The 22,263-nt window shown below is 32.8% G+C and overlaps 1 protein-coding gene across 2 annotated transcripts in view; it reads left to right on the forward strand.

Annotated features, from left to right (window-relative positions):
• Positions 1-22,263, forward strand: part of LOC136034477 (dedicator of cytokinesis protein 3-like) — a 386,199-nt gene that overhangs the window by 355,301 nt on the left and 8,635 nt on the right. For both annotated transcript variants that reach the window (XM_065715690.1, XM_065715689.1), the window contains exons 33-37: positions 1,806-2,011; positions 7,408-7,549; positions 9,962-10,092; positions 12,215-12,375; positions 16,869-16,942. In XM_065715690.1, the coding sequence (XP_065571762.1) occupies positions 1,806-2,011; positions 7,408-7,549; positions 9,962-10,092; positions 12,215-12,375; positions 16,869-16,942 (714 nt within the window). The remainder of the gene's footprint in view (positions 1-1,805; positions 2,012-7,407; positions 7,550-9,961; positions 10,093-12,214; positions 12,376-16,868; positions 16,943-22,263) is intronic.

Genomic DNA, 22,263 nt, shown 5'->3' on the forward strand with positions numbered 1-22,263 from the left:
CCTCTGGTATTGATAATGTGTTAAATAAGTTTCTTAAATAAGGTGGCTCTGAGGTTAGAATCAAGTTACTGAAGATTATAAAAATGATTTCTCAAAAAGAAGAAGTACCTAGCGATTTTAGGAAAACTCCAATTAAATCACTGTATAAGAAAGCTGATATGACTGAGTCTGGTAGTTATTGAGGCATTTGCCTGGTCTCTGTAGGTAGCAAATTAATTAGAAATATCACACCTTTTAGGCTAAAATACGCTGTAGACAAAGTTATAAGAGAAGTATAGTGCAAACACAAAGTTATAAGAGAAGTGGTTAATAATTGAGAAGTGCCTTAGTACCTTTGATCCTCAGTTTTATAGATTGTGAGCAAGCGTTCAGTTCTATTGGTAGAAGAGCTTTAGTAAAGGTCTTATCCTTGTATGGTATACCAGACACATACATTAAAGTGATTAGTGCTATGTACGAGAATAACACTGCTGCGGTTAAGGTAGGAAATGAGGTTAGCAGCTTGTTTTGTATTAAATCTGGAGGTAAGCAGAGTTATCTTCTTTCCCCCTTTATATGGATCATTGTGATCGACTTTGTCTTAAGGAGCAAAGGAAAGGCAATGGGAGAACACGGAATCCAACAGGTAGGAGAAACTTTTCTGGATTTAGATTATGCTGATGATTTGAGCAATCTAGATGAAAGTGTGAACAAGATGAATGAACTTTTATAGGTTTTGCGAGTTCAGGGTGATAGAATAGGTTCGAAAATTAATGTAAAGAAAACTAAGTCACTAAGGCTAGGAATAAGTGAAGATGAAAAGGTGACGTTTGGCAATGAAAAGATTGATGAGGTGGACTGCTTCACTTACCCTGGTAGTATCATTAGTAAAGACGATGGGAGCAGTGAAGATGTCAAAAGTTAATGAGGCACGGCTTAGGGTGTTTTCTCCCCATTAAAAAAGAGTTGGAAGAATAGGAAGATAAATCTGCAAACCAAGACCAGAATATTGGAAGCTACAGTTATGACAGTGGTCAAATATGGTTTCTGAAGCATGGGCGTTCCGAAAATAGGATGAAGATTTGCTAGATATGTTCCAGATGAATTGCCTACGGACTCTTCTGGGTACCCGGCTGACTGATCGTATTTCAAACAGTAGTTTCTGCGAAAAGTGTGATAGAATCCCGCTTTCTAGGGCTATAATGACACTAAGGCTGAGATGGCTAGGGCATGTTCTGCGAAAGAAGGATGAAAGATTGCCATAGAATGACCTTTTTAGTCAATTCTCTAGGGCTAAATCAAAAGCAGGTGTTCCACGTTTGGGGTTTGAGGATGTCATAAAGAAAGATTTAAAGGAAATAGGAACTTCATGGAAGGGTGTAAAGAGTGAGGCATTGAATAGATTGGGATGGAGGAGGAGCATGCGTAGCTGTGTTGGCCTTAGGCGGCTTGGTGCTGCTGTGAGTAGTTAGTAGTAGTTGTAGTATTTGTCTGCAAGATATTAGCGAGGGATGTATCTTATCAGTGAGCGCAAATTTTTTCATGACCAACTATTTGCCACTATAATAAAACTATAGAAACATGAGTAAGGGTGTATCCAAGATTTGTGATTTTTAGGAGGGGGGTGAAAGAAATTAAAGAACATATACAAAATTAGGTTATATACATTTTGTTATGTTTTTATGGGTCGTAGAAAAGTTTTTTTTGGGGGAGTTGTTCAAACCCTCCAATACTCCACGACTATCCAGGGGAGGTAACCCTGCATACAGCCTTGAATAGAAGTAAAATCTTATTTTGGGAGCCTCTCTAATGTTTACTTCTTATAGTTCCGTCTATTAGATGTCGGCCTAGCTCTCCATTCACGTTTGGTACCTCATGAAGTTCAACCTCTTCACAATAGACTCGTTGAATGCTTTGCTAAAACCAAGCTAACTATGAAAGACGTGGGTATTGCTGTCGTTTCTGGAGGAGGCCATCGAAGAGCTGACAGCGATGCTGGAATTGAGTATAGACTGCTGGGTACTTTTAATGAGTAAGTTTTTTATATCCTTTTAACCTAGCTCTTGAGTGCCATTTTAGTTTAGATATAGCTCATGCTGATATTTGGCCATGTCCCAATTTGGCTAAGCCAGATCCATTTATCACAAGATTTATCTCGTCGATTACTTTATGCGGTTGACCCTAAGCTCGTCGTATTATAATACAATAATTTTTTATTTTAAAATAGTTTTAAATACACAAATTATCATAATTTTAAAAAATATATTATAATTTCATTATAAATATAATTGTAATATATATATATATATATATATATATATATATATATATATATATATATATATATATATATATATATGTATATATATATATATATATATATATATATATATATATATATATATATATATATATATATATATATATATATATATATATATATATATATATATATATATATATATATACTATTATAATCTATTAATATTTTATTATATTTTTAGGTCTTTTATAATATAATTTTAAGCTATTTTTGCTCATCTTTCAAAAAGTTACTAATTAAGTCTCCACCTTGAACGTTCCCTACTTTAAAAAAAGACAGAGAAGACAAAATACTTATAGGTTGTTTTTTTTTTTTATACAGAAGAATAATCAGAGAATTCCTGTGACTGTGAAATTCTTATTCTTTTTAATGCTTAAAAATTGGCACCTGGAGCTATGGTTTTGGTCGATTGTTACCTAGAGCCAGATTCAGAAGTATTGGAATTGGCTGAATTTTATTGGAATTGGCTGATTGCAGCTAAATTTTAAAAAAGAAGCCTCGTGTAAAATGAACTTAGTTGCTAGGAACCTGTGAAACTTAACTGAATCTTCTTTGGGATGGGCTCAGCAATTAGTAAAGGGTTATCTAGATGGTAAGCAGAGATTAATGGAAGGAATGGTAAGACCGTTCCTTCTGAACCATAGAAATAGAAGTAAACTGTATCAGTTTAATCAATAGAATTAAACTGAAATAGTTTTTGAGTAAAACTGTGTCTTACTATTAAATGAAAAGTTAACTTTAAACTCTTCATGGAAACTGCTTATACCAAGTTTGAGTGTTTTTCAGTTTAAATGTTTCAGACCAGTGAATAAAAAAAAAGATAAACGAGGATTTTAATATTATTATGATATTTTGTGAGTTTTTAGTGAGGTTCTATGAGGGTTCTATCAGTTTCTAGTGAGGTTCATTAAACATTTTTAATATGTTCAAAGAAAACAAGAAAATAAATAATAGTAAATCAAAGGTGCTCTAACGTGGATTGAATCGTAATTTATTCCTTTTTACTCTGATCTTAATACCTTCTTTTGCCAAGGCCCTACGAAGGGTTTCAGCAACTATGACCCATGGTTCACAGCAGCTGTGGAGCGAAAGAAATAGGAGTCTATGGTATGAGACTCGGGCCCTCTATAAGCATAATAAATTCTTAGCTGCTACTCCCTTCCGAATTTAACCGGGGTCCAATTTTTCATTCTGATAAATATGGATGGAAAGAAATTGCACCTTCTTTCAAAGAAACCTGATCGATTACGGACGCTTAAAACCAGAACTGTAGCTGTTAAGTAGGTTTTGTTAAGTAAATTCTGCCGGTCCTCGTAGTAATTAGGTTGGTGAAAATAGATTTGGTACCTTCACATTCCTCCTTCCAAAGTCGGTTAGATGCACGCCATAGAAAGGTACAGCCATGAGCCTATTCCATCCTGCTCACTAATTTTGTTTTAGGTATGATGTCCCCTTCTGGTAGAGGTATTTACCAGGAGAAGTTAAGAACCCCTTCTACTCCTATTCAGTGACTGAATCGATCTCAGACTCTAAAAAGGGCAAAGTATTACAGTTACTCTTACCACAAAATAAATTTGGCTCAGGTCCAATAGCTTCTTCTACTAAATATTCCGACTTCAAGAAATTAAGGTTCTTTTTCTTTTCTTTACTGCAAAGTCTGGATCGCATCCTGATTCCAAAAAGCATACCCAGAACATTTGCTCTTACTTCGGTAACATTTAGATTGGGGGCTCTTCAAAATTAAACATCTTAACAAAATAAAATAAGTACCATTCGCTTCCATGTCTTATGCTCTTTCCGAATATCACGTTTCTGGCAAAGCAATTAATATCCTCTCACCCCCAATGGTTCCATACTGAATGGTCCCTTATTTCCTCACCCTAGGTAAAAAAGGGTAAAGAATATGGCATTGAACTTAACTGTCCTTACCGGCGTTGCTGATCTCCGTTTTATATAACTTCAGCCAGGATGTGCAATGAGGGACTGAGGGCCAGCCATCCTTTGCTTTCGCACATCCTTCCTGTTTACCTTCCCCAGATTTCTCCAGGTACCCATTTAGAGCTGGGTCGATTCTGGCTGAGCTTACAGAGTGACGCCACTGACCCCTCGCTCCAAATAGATAGTGACACCAGGACTCGAACCAACGTCCTCACGGACAAAGGATATAGACAAAACTAAAAAAATAAAAATAAAATAGCAAAATTCTCACCAGCATGTCTCTATTAATTAGTTTATCATGTTTAGATCCTTTGCTATCCACGTTCTTGATTCATCTCAATTGATATTTTGTTTATTACTTTATTGTAATTATTTATATTTCTTATATTTTTCATTTATATTTCATTTATTTTTCTTTTACATTTCTTTTATTTCTATTATTTATATAACTTTATTGCAATTATTATATAATTATTTACATATAATATAAAATAATTATATAACGGGTAGCTCCAGTCCTTACTCGATGAAATATATTATATTTCATCGAGTAAGGACTGGAGCTACCCGTTATATGATGCATCATGAGATGAAAAATAATAGAGAAATAGGTAATTAGGGCTATATATGAGACCGTCAGAGTGATGGAGTACATTGTCAGAAAGGCCAATATGACATTCAACAACAGCATATAATTTTATTTGTTTAGCATCTTTCCTTCAGAAGAGGCCGCCCAGTAAATATTTACCGTTCATATGTTTCCTTCTGATGACCCCCAATCTAGAAAGTCATCCTTGCTTTCCAGTAATTTGGCCTACTTCAGACAAACCCATCTGGCAAATAATAATAATAAAACGATTTTATTTCCAAACGCCTTACACGGTCATGCCGATCAGTGGCAGTTTTTGTCATAATATGGCACTAAACATATAAAACATATAGAAATCACAGCCATAGCCATTGTCATATAAAATTATACGTTGATTCGAAATATCACTGATTCAAACTAAACTGAGTCAAACGAATGAAAATAGTAATGAACTAAAGCAAATAAATATATGCAATTATTGAAGAATGGGTGCAGAATTAGAAATCTAGACGAACGAGGGAACAAAACTACTTTTGCAGGCTACCGCATATGCGTTGCTGGTACCGACTAAATTTTTGGTACAGGTTGAGCTATATACTGCGGGAGCCTTTGGTGTGAAGGGAGATGCTAGTCATTTTAAAGGCTCTAGTCATTTAGGTCAATGACCTAATGACTAGAAATTAGTAGACCTTTACCTTTAATGAGCTCCCCGACAAGTGAAAAAGAACTTCTTTTTAAGTTCGGTCAAGACCTGAAAATCTGTCGTGGTAGTTGCTGCGATGACAACCCTTTAGTGCAAAATTCAAGAAACAAGAACCAAGACTCATATGGCACTTGTGACGACGTCGGAAAAGCCAAGAGCCTTCAGGCCCCCAGATGGTCGAATCAGGGAAAACGGCTGTTATCAAGTCAATTTGTGCAGGTCCCTGACACGCCTACCACTTTTAGTGCTTTGCGAAATTCAAGAAAAACCCATCAAAATCGATAATTTCATTAACGAAAATTTCGGAATGTGTGATTTCCAGAAAGACATTTCCACGACATTTCCGTTATCCCTTAGAAGTTCATTTTTGGAGCTGTTAGTTATTGTGATATTACCATTTTTTTTGTGACTAATAGGGAATTTTTTTTTTGTTAGACAGTGAGACTCAAACCTCAAATGAATATCTAGATTCCAGACCCTAAATCCAGAGGCCGTCCTCAATAAAACACGAATGAATATAAAAAAAACTTAAAAGTAAAATATGACCTTTAAAATTAAAAAATTTTTTTCTTAAATGAAAAAAAAAATAAAGTACCAAAGACATGAAATTAAAAGCTTCTTCCTAACCATGGACCCATCTTAGAACCTATATATGAAAATTGTCGTTTTCTAAGATTTTGATTTTTGTTGTTTCCAAATTAAGAAGTTTTTAGGCTAGTAGCATATTTTCTTTAGTGTTTAAACCAAATAATTTATGTAAAAACAAAATGAACTTCCATGGGCATGACCCAAACATTGCATTTTTTTGTCGAAAATAAATATACAAAAATAATTAAAATACGGTCAACGCAAGGAAAATTTTGTCAACAACCCCAAAAGCTGTCGAAACGCACTAGCTACGAATTATTTAAAGCACACGCGTTGCCGTGCTGAACTGTAAAAGTAGATAAATATAAATAATTGGAAAAATTTAACAACAATATTGCCTGTAAGAGTTTAAATATTAACCATCCATACGTTTCAGTCCCTTTAGTTCAAAGAATACCTAACATAACTTTGTGTACTATGCACCAAATTGATTTATTACTATTCAGCTACACATTGTAATTTTTAGATTTTTGTTTTGACTTAAATGGTTGAGAAACAAATCGTGCGAAAAGGATAGTAAATTTGTTTTAGTTCTTCTGTAGAGCAATCAAAATTTTAATTACGCCCTCTTTTAGGGCTTGGCAGTATGTTTCCACCTTTCAATATTTCTAGACTATTTTGATGGGTGCATTTTATTTTTATTTATAGGAAGCCTCTGCCTTCATATATTCATTGTGCATGAATTATTTATGTAATTTTTTTTCCTCGGTACACAGTTTCACCTTTCTGCTCATTTTAGATTAACTCATTGTTTTTTTGTTGTTTTTTTTTGTTTTTGTTTTTTTCTCTTCTATTTTTTGTTCTTTTTTGTTAGTAACACACCCTCGCAAGCAACGCTTTTGGTGTGCTACCGATTGATTTTGTCGGTGTTATTTCCTTTGGTTAATAAATTAATACTACTACTACATGGACCCATGATCATAGGCCAATTCAGTATTAATAGGTTTCCACCTTTCAATATTTCTAGACTATTTTGATGGATGTATTTTATTTTTGTTTATAGGAAGGCTCTGCCTTCAAGGACTCATGATCACAGGCGATTTCAATATTCATAGGTTTCCAATTTTCAATATTTCTAGATTATTTTCATGGATGTATTTTAATTTTGTATATAGAAAACCTCTGTCTTCAAGGATTCATGATCATAGGTGGCTTCAATATTCATAGGTCCCCACCTTTCAATGTTTCTAGACTATTTTGAAGCATGTATTTTATTTTTGTTTATAGGAAACCTCTGCCTCCAAGGACTAATGATCATAGGCGACCAACTCGATCTGCAACCGTTTCGCTACACCCTTACAGTTCTCAAAGTACAAGCCTCCATGAAACATTTACTGATGCGCATGATGATATTTATACATTGCCTAATGTAAGCACTATTGCCTAAGTATTGCAAACTTTAGTCAGTTTCTATGTGTAGTTTTTACTAAAAAATTTGGGCCATTCAGGGCCCAATTGGACCAAGTCTACAAAAAACAATAGTAACAAAAATTCAAAAAGAAAAATAATTGAATGCACCAGTCGTTTGTTGAAGAAAAACTTCTATTTTGTGTTTTCTGTTTCTAATGCTTGTTTGTTTGCATGGAAACAGTTTGTTTTGAATAAATTCATAAATGGAAGTCTGATTTGGCTTCAAAAATCTTTTTCCAATTTGACATGTCAATGTTTTTGACAATAATTCCTTAGGATTTTTAAAATATATTTTGCCTATCTATATTGCTTTATGTATATATATATATATATATATATATATATATATATATATATATATATATATATATATATATATATATATATATATATATATATATATATATATATATATATATATATATATATATATATATGTACAAATATTTTGCAATTACCAGCTGCCGGGCCCCGGCTCTCTGCGCGTGACAGGCTTGGGTTCTCATTGTCGCTTGTCTTCTGACCGTAGAAAATTTGCTGTCTTTTCATACTAATATCTTTTCAAAGATATTTGATTATTAAAACAAGGGTGAAATAAAATGCAAATATTTTTATAATTACCAGTTTTTTGCTCTACACGTAATTTAATGTCTTTGCATACTGTGTCTGTTCAAAGATATTTTATTATTGAAGCTAGTCCAATTTCTAAGAACGATATGTACTAAGCTTCAAACTTTTGGTTTTGTTTTTTAAGGTTTCTTGCCAAACAGAGAATCACCATTTGTAATTATTGCGAATTTTCGTTTTTTAGGGCTTCCCACTGACATTATATAATTGTTTTTTTTTTCAAAAAGATTTCTTTTTTAAGGTTTCTGAACTGTTTTAATGCCCTGCTAACATATATACAAATATTTTTGCAATTACCAGTTTTGGCTCTTTACGTAATTTAATATTTTTCGTTCTAAAGCCTTTTCAAAGATACTTGATTATTGAAGCTAGTCCGATTTCTAACAAAGATGTGTACTGAGCCTGAAACTTTGGTTTTGTTTTTTAAGGTTTTTGAATTGTTGTAATCCCTTTTTAATTCCAATCGTTTTAACATTCGGCACGTGGTAGACTTCTATATATGGTTTCTCAATGTCGTTTGTCTTCTAACTGCAGAAAATTTACCATCTTTTCATGCTAAAGTCTTTTCGAAGATATTTGATTATTAAAGCAAGATCAAAATAAAATAATAATATTTTTGTAATTATCAGTCTTTTTTTCTCTTTACGCAATTTAATGTCTTTTCAGACTGTGTCTGTGTCTGTACTGGGAAGGGGTGATGATAACAGTAAAAAAAATACTTAACTTTTCCTTTTCTACTTTTGTTCTACTACTGTTTCTGTTTCTACTGTTTTCTGTTTCTCTTTACTGTTTTCTGTTTTCTGTTTCTACTACTTGTTTGTTTGCATGGAAAGAATTTTTTTGAATAAATTCAAATATGGACTTATTATTCGGCTTCAAAAATCTTCTTCCGATTTGACATACCAATGTTTTTGACAATAATTTTATAGGATTTTATAAATATATAAGCCTGATCAGGATTATAGAATCAGGTTATTAGAATCAAATGCTGAGTTGATATTTCATAGTAAAACATATAATATATATGAACATATAATATTTTCATATATTGTAAGAACATATTATAAGAACATATTATATGAACATATATAATGAACATATTATAAGAACATATAATATGTTCTTTTGGCTGTTTTTTATTTTGTTTTATATTACATTGAAGTTGCTATTGGATTGTTATATGAGCTTTTTAAAAAAGGCTATAGCCGAAAAATGTGTACATATTTTTCATCTTTAATATACATTTACATCTCTTACATTACATATATGTCATATTTACATCTTGTACATTTATCGGTCATCTTTTCACTATCTTGAAAAAGCCATTCGTAGGAATTACTTTCTCGTCTACTTACGTAATACCGATATATATTGAAATATTATATGACTTGTCAGCTGTCTAGAATATACTTTATCGGAAAGGGGCTATAGTTGGAATATCTACATATTGTTCATCTTTACGCTGTCTTGAAAAAGCCATTTGTAGGAACTATTTTATCGTCTGCTTACGTAATACTGATATGTTTTGAAATATTATATAGCTTGTCAGCTGTCTAGAATATGTTCTATCAGAAAGGGCTATAGCCGAGACATTAAAACACATTGGTTTAGTTGTCACTGTCTTGAAAAACTTTTCATCCATTTATTTTTCTTTTTTTTTTATAATGAAATTTTTTGAATGTAATTAGGCTTGTAGGCTTTCTGATATTTAGCAAATAATATCTTGTCAAATCCTTGCTTTTAGGATGAGGAGTCTTACCCCCATATGTCTCAGTCATCAAGTTGGTTCCAAGAATCTCAAAGCTCATCGCAGACAAGGTCGCCTGCCCGACAAAATGCTTCGGACTACGTGATGTTTAGTCCTATTCATCTCAAGTAAGTCTATATATGAGTATGCATGACGTTGTATATTTAAGTCTATATTGTTATATATTAACATACCAGACGTTAATCTGACCAAGATTTTTTTTGCCTTCCGGACTTTGGATCGAACTAGGATGCAACTTTGGATACAACTAGGTAAGAAATGAGAAACAGGCTCCTAGTTTTGTTTGGAAACTAGACTCCTAGTTTCGATCTTCGCTCTATAGTTCTATTTCTTAGATCCTGGTTTTAGGGGACTAGAATAAAAATTGTTACGCCTACTTCCAATGGCGTATTCAGAGTTTTCTTGGGAGGGGGGGGGTAAAAAAATTAAAAGACTTTAAAAGTTTGTTTATGTGTATTTTTATTGGGTTTTCACGTGTCAGACAAGTGTTTTTGGAGGGGGAGGGATAAAACTTGGTAACCCCTTCTTCCTGGATACGGCCATGTCTACTTCTGATTATTTTTCTAATTCATCTTTTTTTGGTCGTGAAATTTTATCTTTTATTACATATGCTCAGGATAATATTTATTGAGTCGCTCTAAAGCTAGTACAATTAAACATTTTGATTCTTTTCCCAGTAAGCTTAAAAGTATAGGCCTTTCTGTTGGTGTTAACAAAATGTCAATATTTTACCATCAACCGAGTTGAATTAATTTGCGACAGGGATATTTTGATTCTAGATTCTTAGGATCTTGGGCTACCTTATTAAAAAATTCTTTCCAAAAAAATGTTTTTCAAAGAAAAGTAAAGGCCATATTAGACTTAAGATCAACAGATATAAAAATCTATAATAATTCAAACTGAAATAAACCAGAAATTACTATTAAAGAATAAACTAACCCAGAATAAACAGACACTAAATAAACGTTCATAGCAAACAAACGTACAAAATGTTCTAATGTAAATGAATGAATAAATCTTTTAACAAGTAAATTAAATTGAATATGCGGCTCAAGCTTAAAATGAAATAAAATCTTTTACTGTTGAAGCATAAATGAAACCCAAAGCGAACAAAAATTAAAAAACGACTATAGAAAGCAAAAATGCAACAGGTATTAATATAAATAAATAAATAAAACTTAAAACGAGTAAAACTTAAATGAAACATCAAGTTTTTAACTATAGAAATCACCATAAACAAAATTTTGGGTACTGCCTCCTTTCGTAACTGTAAAAGTCTAGAGCCTATTGCGTCATTGGTGCTTTACTGAAAATGAATTATATTACAAATTTTTTTTTGTTCTTGTTACAATATTGAAAATAAAAGTAGAAATTACACTAAAAAAAATACTTGAACTCATGGACTTACAACAATTAATATCGTTATATATCAAATACTCGGTTTAAAAGTGTTGCTTTTAAACAACAAAGTTGTTTAAAACAACGAGTTTTTAAACGAAATGCTACACTGAACAAGCCGAAAGACCGAAATGCCACAAGAACTCAAGCAATGGCCGAATAAAAGAACAATAAAGTTGGAGAAGGTCCTTAGGAGGGGCAAGAAAATTTTATCAAACATTTTAGAAGGGAAACCAAAGGAGAAGCTTGTTTGAGGATGTTTTGTACATGGGCGTCCCACTTCAAGTTAGCAGTCAGACAAGGTGAACACACTTTTTGGTGCATTTTTTAATACTTTTTTAAAATATAATAATCATTTATTTCGCAATGCATATTTAAAGCCCTTAAATGAACACTTAAAGCCCTTAAAGTTACACTGAATTCTTGTTACTAATTGTCATGACAATTTAGAATAAAAGTAGTACGTTCCTTATTTTATGCCTCTTTTCGTTATAATAGTCCTTACCCTGACAATGCACCGCACTCCTCCTGACGGTCCCAAATGTAGTTCTAAATCATCATTTCTTTCTTTTCTTTGCAATACTATTATCTGCGGTCGTTGGAATATTGATTTATATTTGAAATAAACTTTAATGGCATCCTTATGATTCTAACTTTCCTAGTAAAAAAGAAAAATCATATGGGATGAGTTTTCTTATTAAAGTTAGTAATTTTTGTCTTCCTTAGACCAAACTGTATTGCTTTGTTTTTAACAATCCAAAATTATCAGTCAATTTATTTAGTTAATGTTTTTTAAAGTTGTCAGTATTATACTGATTGAATTCATTTTAGGAATCAACAGGAAGCAGAAACAGTTTCACTGACCGATTCTGGAATAGTTAGTCTGAATGGTGAAGATCGTACAAGGTCATTTCGCAGTAGCGTTGACACAACTCGCCTAACTCCTGAGCCAGTTTCAAATACACCGCCTCCTCTACCACCGAGATCAGCCAGTAAGTAATTTTTCAAATCTAAATAACCTAAATTGTGCTTAGGAAACAAATTGACAAACACATTTAATGTCAATAATCAACGTGTATTATAAATGTCAATTATCAAATGTAACGTGAACTATCAACTGTATTCTTTTATTTATTGAAATGAAGAAAGAGATAAATGAGTTGCATGAACGAAAGATGTCTCTACTATCTTTAAAACTTATAAGTTCAAAAAAAAAAAAACACTAAAAAGGAGAGAAACATAAAAAGATGTCTAAAATAAAGATATAAAGCAGTGTTGTTTCCAGAGAATTTTATTCTGTCACTCTGTCTAATCATGGATACAATGGGTGGTATTCTAATTACTAAGGCTAATGAAATGCCATGTAGTTTATGGTATCCCAAACCCTGCTATTAGAAACGAGTCTACAAGCTCTTGAATATATTGGGCATTCAAGCTCATCCCCTAGTGCCCCTATATCTTTATCCAGCTCATGCCCCTGTATTTATGCACAGCTCATGCCCTTGTATATATGCCAACTGCCAAGCTCATGCCCCTTTACCTATGCCCAGCCCATTCCCTTTCATATATGCCCAGTTCATGTCCCTGTATCTATACTCAACTCATACCCCTGTATCCAATGTCCAGCCCATGCTCCTTGTATCTCTGCCCAGCTCATGCCTTTGTATCTGTGCTCAGCTCATGCCCCAGTATCTTTACCCAGTTCATGCCCCTCTATCTAATGCCCTCTGCATGCGGCTGTGTTTAATACCCGTGCCGCAACATATTCTCACCTTTTTTATAAAAAAAAAACAGATTTGTGAATGGCATATGTTTTTCTTTTATCTTAGCGTCCCATCTGTACTACAGAAGCGAAAAATCAAAAGGACTAAAAACTTGGTCTGAATTTTCTATACCAATACTAATTTGTTTTCAAGTATTAACTGACAATACTGGTTTTTTGTATCTTACCAGATCCATACACAGAGAAAAACAGCTGTTCGAAGCTAGATTGCAATCCAATCGCAAAAAATTACGACCTAAGTCTCCACTCTGATTGGTCAGTCATAAAGTTGACCCTTGGTAATTGAACCAAGTTTATCTCAAAAATTACGAGCAGGATGCATTATCGGCGCTAAAAAAAAATTAAATATTGGGTATGTTTTTCCAAAAAACTTGGAACCGATCGTAAAGCGAAAACTAGATAAATAAGATATCGAAATTCAAAAATGCGCTTAGTCAAGGATATGGAAGAGATCTGACTAAATTTCCTTAAAATGAACTAATGACAGTCGGATGTAGGTCAACTGCACATCGTGGTTAAAAATCGTGGTTTTCTGAATAAAAGCTAAATGTGGAAGCAATTTAAAAACACTTTTTCACCTTTAAAAGGTTGTAGTAAACATGGGGACGTTAACAACAGATTGCATAATATAGAAATTATGACTGAACGAGAAAATTTAAAGAATTATGTGAATATTATAAGGAGAATTATAATTTAGACAATTTCTGCCCCGTTCAAATGTTGACAGCAGCACCTTTCATATAGAATCTAAGAGATATTATCATCAATTACACCCAATGCTGCCAATTTTTCGCCTGAGGAGGTCAAATGTGCCCTAAACAAGCTAAAAAACAACACAGCATCTAGCGTCTGTGGCATCAATTAGCCGATACTTAAAACAGAGGCCTGCGATGATATTTTAGCCACAGTTGGTATTCAACAGCATCTGGGGCACAGAAGTTATGCTGTCAGATTGGAAGAAACGAATCCTTGTGCTAGTGTTTAAGTGCAAGGGTAGCAAGACGGCCTGTAGGAACCACCACGGTATCACCCTCCTCTCTGTTTTTGGAAAGTTGTTTGCGATGCAGCTATTGTAACATGCAACAAGTTCACTGGATGCTTTGCGTTGCCCCTAACAAGCCGAATTTGTACCGGAAAGATTGACAGCTGAACAGATATGCACGGTCGGACTGATCGTTGAGAAGACACTCAAATAAAAAAAAGCCTATATAACTTTCGTCGACTCCCGGTATGCCTTTGATACTGGTAACAGGTGGTTTATGTAACTGATCCTGAGGTTTGCGGCCGTACTTGCAAAGATGTAGAGCCTCTTTAAAGAACTCCACAGCAACATTAAAAGTGGCGTCCTTGTTAATGGGAATCTTTATTCTTCTTGGAGTACTTTAAGGAGGTGCTACTGCACTTGCGCTACTTAACTACGTATTTGACTATATCGTGAAGGAGATGCATCCTGTCCAGTATTTTGACATCACTTATGCCGGCAGGAGCCTTTCTGATATTTGTTCCGTGGACGATGTAGTTGCCCTTAATGATAATCTTGATCAACTCGAATCTGCCCTTGAGACACTCCTCCACAGCCTTTAGAGGTCAGTGACAAATCAACTAGAAGGAAGAAACAATAAGGCCCATAGATAAGTCGCCTTTAGCTTTTGAGATTAACGGCCAAGCTGTCAATATGTCTTAGATTTCACCACCGGACGAGTCACTCCAAATGCATCGTAAATCAAAATTTGATGCTGCGTTCGAGCGTCCCAACCATTTTAGTAATTTCCTAGTGTCATTATCAGTGGTTAAAAATGCTATAAAAGCTAAAGAAAAATATTCAAGAGGTGGTGATGAAGTCTGCGATATGCATCGGTTTTATGAAAAAATGCTTTTCATAAAACTAATGAAAAAAAACGGTTGACTACCCCATTTAGTTTTGTCCCTTTAAAATAGATCTAGCACTGTAATATACTGTCAATGAACTTTCTCCCAATGTTCCAAATTTCCTGTATGACGTGAAAAAAAATGCGTGAAAGGTATGTAAATCCTCATTATTTAAAATAGCATTAAAATTGTTGAGAAAATTCAGGATAACAGGGTTGATAACCTTCTTGCCTTCTCCTGGGTATCATTACGTGTAAATGAGTAATGTACAAAACGCCCTTAGGGACGCTTTGTATCTTTGGTCGCTTGGTCAGGCCCTAAGGTGACAATCATAAAAGTAACTGTCGGTTATAAAATCATTCTGGATTCTGCAAACTTACACCCGGACTTATCAACTCAACACAAACTGACAAATTCAAAGTCAGTAAAATGACAAACTTGAAGGGGAATTGCAATTTCTTTTTAAACGTCAAAGGTTTCTTTATATGCATTTTTACATTTTTAAGAGTCGGACAAACATTTCAGGGGGGGGCCAACTCCTTAACTCCCCTGAATATAGCATTGGATAGTATGAGCTCACGGACTTAGTTTTAGAGGACAAATCAAGACAGTAAATTAAGTCAAAGACATTTTTAGCAATCCAAAAATCAAATTTTTTGTTTTTAGAATTTAACATGGATTTAACTGTTGCTTTCATTTCTTGTCCTTCAGGTAAGTCCTTTTTTTAAGATTTTGGCTTTAGTATAGCTTATACCCCCTCCTTTACAAAAATGTCTTCTAATTCCCAGCCATGTAAATAATTTCTTAGCACTTTTCCATTTACAATTCAAATGAAAAAATATAAAAATGGGTCAAAATTTTAATGTGAAAGTGAAAAAAAACTTTTTAATACAAAAATAACCATCTTTGTTTTGTTTTTTTCTGTCGATAAAGGCTTCTTGAGATGAAGCCGAAACACTCACGATCTATGTGCACCCAAGGTCTAAAGATAAGCAATCTAATTCCTACTCATCTGCTTCAAAATTGTGTTATACACGTAATTTAATTGTCTTAGATTTATTCTTTATATTAGGTGATGCATGCTTCAACATGTTTTATGATGAACAAATGAAACAGATTTTACTGATCAATCAGTTCGTGGTGACGAACTGTAGTTAGGAGCGATCCGGCTCAATAGTAAACGAAACTTTAAAAAATGGAATTTTGATACTAATAGATACACCAAAAGAATAGGATTTTTTTGCTGATTTAAAATATATAAGTTTCATCAAATTTAATCTTACTTATCAAAAGTTACGAGCCTGAGAAAACTTTTTACTGTTTTAAAAAGTAGATTTGAGAGAAAGAGTCAAACTTTAGCGCAAAGAGTGGGGCTTTGAGGAAGGAACAGCCCCTTTCATACACGGAGTAATTTCTGTTCGTTTTAAGTTTTTATGTCGCTCCTTAGTTTCAGTTAAAAAAAACTGTTTTTTTTTATTTAATAGTTTAAAAAATATCTAAATCATTGGAGACAATATTTCTTTGTGGCTTTACAAAGAAAGCTCCTAATGAGTTACATTACACATTATTGCTTGTTTTTCTAGCCTTAATTTAATTCTCGCAATGAAGTAATGGTTTGGAGCACTATTCAATTGCTCTGATTTGCCCCCCTTTGCTCCCTTTTGACTCAACTGTGCAAGGCAAATTTGAGACTTAAGGTGCTCTTTTTTGACGATTGTATGCCACTGAGTATTCAATGACACTCAACTAAAGAAGTTCAAGATTGATTATTCACTATTGATCTGATATTTCTTGATTTCTATTTCCGCTTTTCTTTCAATTTTCTTTTTATAGAAGATGAAGAAGATGTAATTCGTGGTCCCAGTCCAAACCTGCCAAGACTTTATCCCAAGAGGTCTTATAGAAAGGTGAGGTTCCTGAATCTAACATTTTTATGATTTTTCAAGTGAAATTGGCAAGTGAATCTGCTTTTGCACAGGCTCTTAAGGAAACTGTAAAGTCTAAATATCTTTACCGATTGAAAGGGGCAGAAAATCTTCAAAAAGCAGAAACTTTGATTGAATATTTATTTTTATTGTTTTATATTTTTTTCAGAAGTCGTTTTAAGGTGCTAATAATAGTTACTAATAATAGTAATAATATAATCTATATATATAAAAATAAGTTGTCTGTCTGTGGATGTGTCAGGTGACGTCACCTGAAAAAACTGGATCAGGTGACGTCAAAACTTAAAAAACTAAAAAAAGGCAAAAACTACAAAAAAAACTAAAAACTAATAAAAAAAATAAAAAAGCTAAAAAACTAAAAAAACTAAAAAAAGGCAAAAACTACAAAAAAAAATAAAAACTAATAAAAAAGCTAAAAAACTAAAAAAACTAAAAAAAGGCAAAAACTACAAAAAACTAAAAACTAATAAAAAAAATAAAAAAGCTAAAAAACTAAAAAAAGGTAAAAAACTAAAAAAACTAAAAACTAAAAAAAACTAAAAAAAAGGAAAAAACTGAAAAATAAGCTAAAATAAAGGTAAAAACCAATAAAAAACTAAAAAAAAAACTGAAAAAACTAAAAAAAGGCAAAAACTACAAAAAAACTAAAAACTAATAAAAAAAGTAAAAAAGCTAAAAAACTAAAAAAACTAAAAAAAACTAAAAAAAGGTAAAAAACTAAAAACAAATAAAAAATAAAAAAAAACTAAAAAAAGGAAAAAACTGAAAAATAAGCTAAAATAAAGGTAAAAACCAATAAAAAACTAAAAAGAAAAAAAGGAAAAAACTAAAAAAAATTTTCATCTAAAAAACTAAAAAAAACTAAAAAAGGTAAAAACTAAAAGAACTAAAAAAGAAAAAAATAAATGACGACACTCAAAGAGAAAGCGACCAGGACAAAAGGAATGTTCGATTAGCAATCAACAAAGCACCGGGACACAGGGAGTATAAATGACGACCAGGACATAAGTAAAAAAAAAACTAACAAAACTAAAAAGAAAGTAAAAACTACAAAAAAACTAAAAAGAAAAAAACTAAAAAAAGGCAAAAACTACAAAAAAAACTAAAAACTAATAAAAAAGCTAAAAAACTAAAAAAACTAAAAAAAGGCAAAAACTACAAAAAAAACTAAAAACTAATAAAAAAAATAAAAAAGCTAAAAAACTAAAAAAACTAAAAAAAGGTAAAAAACTAAAAAAACTAAAAACTAAAAAAAACTAAAAAAAAGGAAAAAACTGAAAAATAAGCTAAAATAAAGGTAAAAACCAATAAAAAACTAAAAAAAAAATGAAAAAACTAAAAAAAGGCAAAAACTACAAAAAAACTAAAAACTAATAAAAAAAGTAAAAAAGCTAAAAAACTAAAAAAACTAAAAAAACTAAAAAAGGTAAAAAACTAAAAAAAATAAAAAATAAAAAAAAACTAAAAAAAAGGAAAAAACTGAAAAATAAGCTAAAGTAAAGGTAAAAACCAATAAAAAACTAAAAAGAAAAAAAGGAAAAAACTAAAAAAAATTTTCATCTAAAAAACTAAAAAAAACTAAAAAAGGTAAAAACTAAAAGAACTAAAAAAGAAAAAAATAAATGACGAGACAAAAGGAATGTTCGATTAGCAATCAACAAAGCACCGGGACACAGGGAGTATAAATGACGACCAGGACATAAGTAAAAAAAAAAACTAACAAAACTAAAAAGAAGGTAAAAACTACAAAAAAACTAAAAAGAAAAAAAAAATAAAAACTAATAAAAAAACTAAAAAATCTAAAAATCTAAATAAACTAAAAAAGAAAAAAAAGGAAAAAAATAAAGGAGAAAAACAAAACTAAAAAACGAATGTATATACAGACCGGGACACCGGGATACAAATGACGACCGGGACACAGGGAATATAAATGACGACCGGGACACAGGGACACAACTACAACGGGGACACCGGGGGAAACAGGGGGATATAAATGACGACCGGGACACCGGGACAGGGAATGGTCGATTAGCAATCACCATCAACAAAGCTCAAGGGCAATCATTAGAATCATGAGGTATAGATCTGAATACAGATTGTTTTCCCATGGACCATTATATGTTGCATGTTCAAGAGTCGGTAAACCTGACAATCTATTTATATGCAAAGACAATGGGACAGCAAAGAATGTTGTATATTCGCAAGTTTTACGTAGTTAAAACCATATATATATATATATATATATATATATATATATATATATATATATATATATATATATATATATATATATATATATATATATATCTATATTCACAGGTGGGACATAGGGACACAACTACAATGGCGCGTAACTATTATGGCGCGTAACGACTTACGCGCGCGGGGGGGCTTGGGGGGGGCGCGAAGCGCCCCCACCAACTAGGTGTTGGGGTGGCGCGAAGCGCCACCCCAACAGCTAGTAGTAATATAATAGCAATAATAATAATTTAACATTTTTATGATTTTTCAAGTAAACTTGGTGTAGCTGCATGTGCACAGGCTCGTAAGAAAGCTGGAAAGTCTACTTATCTTTACCGATTGAAAGGGGCAGGAAATTTTTTCCATGTACATGTATTGCTACTAAATTTGAATGTTAATTCTTGAGAGACGCTAAATTCATAAAATATTAATATTTTTAGATTTTCTGAGTAAATTTTTTGGTTCTTGGGTCATGGTTCACAATTTTTTGGTTCAAGGAAAACAAGCGTCTCATAATTTTTGTTTGTTCAAACATAAAAAAATGTATGAAATTTGAAATAAAATTATAAAATATAATTTGAAATAGACCAAAAATTTTTTAGATGATTATTTTTTTATTACAAAAGCAAATAAATAATTGAAAAAATGTATAATTACAAGTAATTCAAAATAAAAGATTGCAACGTTTGTCTAGTATTGAAGTCTCTAAGAAAATATCATTAAATTTTTCCTACAAGAAGCTCTTTGGGTTAATCTTAGGAGAAGAGTTCCATATCCCTAAGCCGTCCTTTTCCCCATGTACATGTATTGCTACTGAATTTGAATATTGAGAAATTCTTGAGAGACGCTAAATTCATGAAAAATTAAAACACTTTTAGATTTTCTGACTAAATTCTCCGGTTCTTAATTCAGTCGCAAAAGTTGATCAGTGTTATATTTTGGTAGTAGAAATTATTTTTTCTTCCATTCTTCAATCGATTTTATATATAACATTCTTATTTTATATATATATACATACATATATATATATATATATATATATATATATATATATATATATATATATATATATATATATATATATATATATATATATATATATATATATCTATATATATATAAATAAGTTGTCTGTGGATCTGTGGATCGTGGATCAGGTGACGTCATGTTTCGGCTGACGTCATGAAATTAGTTGCCATCATTTTTGCTTTGAAGGTGACGTCATTCAAGTTATATAAGACATATGTTCGCGTAGAATTCTATTAATGTTTAAGTTTACAATGACTGATGAAGATGCTCAAAGAGTCTATGCCAAAAAACTTGCTGCTGATAGAGAAAGTCAGAAAAGAAAGCGTGCCGAGGAACTACCAGAGCAACGCGAAAGCAGACTTGCTGCTAAAAGAGAAAGTGAAAAAAGAAGGCGTGCCGAGGAAAAAAGAAGGCGTGCCGAGGAATCAAAAGACCAGCAGGGAAACAGGCTTGAGGCTGATAGAGAAAGAAAGAACAGAAAGCATGCCGAGGAACTACCAGAGCAACGCAGAAGCAGACTTGCTGCTAAAAGAGAAAGTGAAAAAAGAAGGCGTGCCGAGGAATCAAAAGACCAGCAGGGAAACAGGCTTGCTGCTGATAGAGAAAGAAAGAACAGAAAGCATGCCGAGGAACTACCAGAGCAACGCAGAAGCAGACTTGCTGCTAAAAGAGAAAGTGAAAAAAGAAGGCGTGCCGAGGAATCAAAAGACCAGCAGGGAAACAGGCTTGCTGCTGATAGAGAAAGTAAGAAAAGAAAGCGTGCCGAGGAATCAGAGCAATCTGAAAGTTATCGCCTGGCATTCAGGTACAACCCAGTCGATGATTATAGCTTGAGTAGATGTGTTCAAATCGGGACAATGTCTAAAATTTGTCCCTATTGCAAGGCCTTGAAATTCAATGGTGAAACAATGGGAATGTGTTGCGCCTCAGGAAAAGTTAAACTTCCTCTATTGGCTGCACCACCAGAGCCATTGAAGACTTTCCTTACTGGAACTACGTCAGAATCTAAGCGTTTTTTGTCAAAAATCAGACAATACAACTCATGTTTCCAAATGACGTCGTTTGGAGCCCAAATCGAAAATCCAGATCAATTTATGTCTACTTTCAAAGTAAAAGGGCAAATTTATCATAAAGCAGGGTCCCTTCTACCATTCTCAGGCGAATCATAAATTTTTACAATTGTACTTCATCAGTGATAGAAATTCTGAATTGAATGCACGTTGCGAAATTTCTCCCAACGTTGAAAGGACAATCGTTTCCCAATTGCAACATCTTTTCCACGAAAATAATAAGTTAGTGCGTCTGTTCAAAACAGCCATCGATTTGATGCCTACTGATACTCATAAAATTGTTATTTCCGCTGACAAAACGCCTCCTGGCCAACATGTGCGTAGATACAATGCTCCGACTATCGACGAAGTGGCAATCGTTATGGTCGGTGATCAGTTTTTACCTCGAGATATTATTCTACATAAGCGAAACGCTCAGTTGTTAAGAATTGCTGAAACTCATCGATGCTACGATGCCCTACAATATCCTATCATTTTTTGGGATGGAGCCGACGGCTATCACTTTAATATTAAATTGATGAATCCAGCCACTAACAAAGAAATGAATAAGAAATGCAGTGCAATGCATTATTATTCCTATAGACTAATGATTCGGCAGGATGAAGAAAATTATATTTTAAAATGCCGTGAATTGTTTCACCAATTTGTCGTGGATATGTATGCAAAAATTGAATCAGAAAGTTTGCTATATATCCGCCTGAATCAGACCAAGCTCCGCTCTGAACAATACATTCATTTGCGAGATGCAGTTATAAATGACGGTAATACCACAAACGTTGGAAGATTAACAATTTTACCTTCGTCATATGCTGGCAGTCCCCGTCATATGCATGAATATGCTCAAGATGCTATTGCGTATGTTCGTCTCTATGGTCGTCCAGATTTATTTATTACATTTACATGTAATCAATCTTGGGACGAGATACTGCAGCTTTTACTTCA

The sequence above is a fragment of the Artemia franciscana genome, chromosome 13 (assembly GCF_032884065.1).
Source record: "Artemia franciscana chromosome 13, ASM3288406v1, whole genome shotgun sequence".
NCBI lineage: Eukaryota > Metazoa > Arthropoda > Branchiopoda > Anostraca > Artemiidae > Artemia > Artemia franciscana.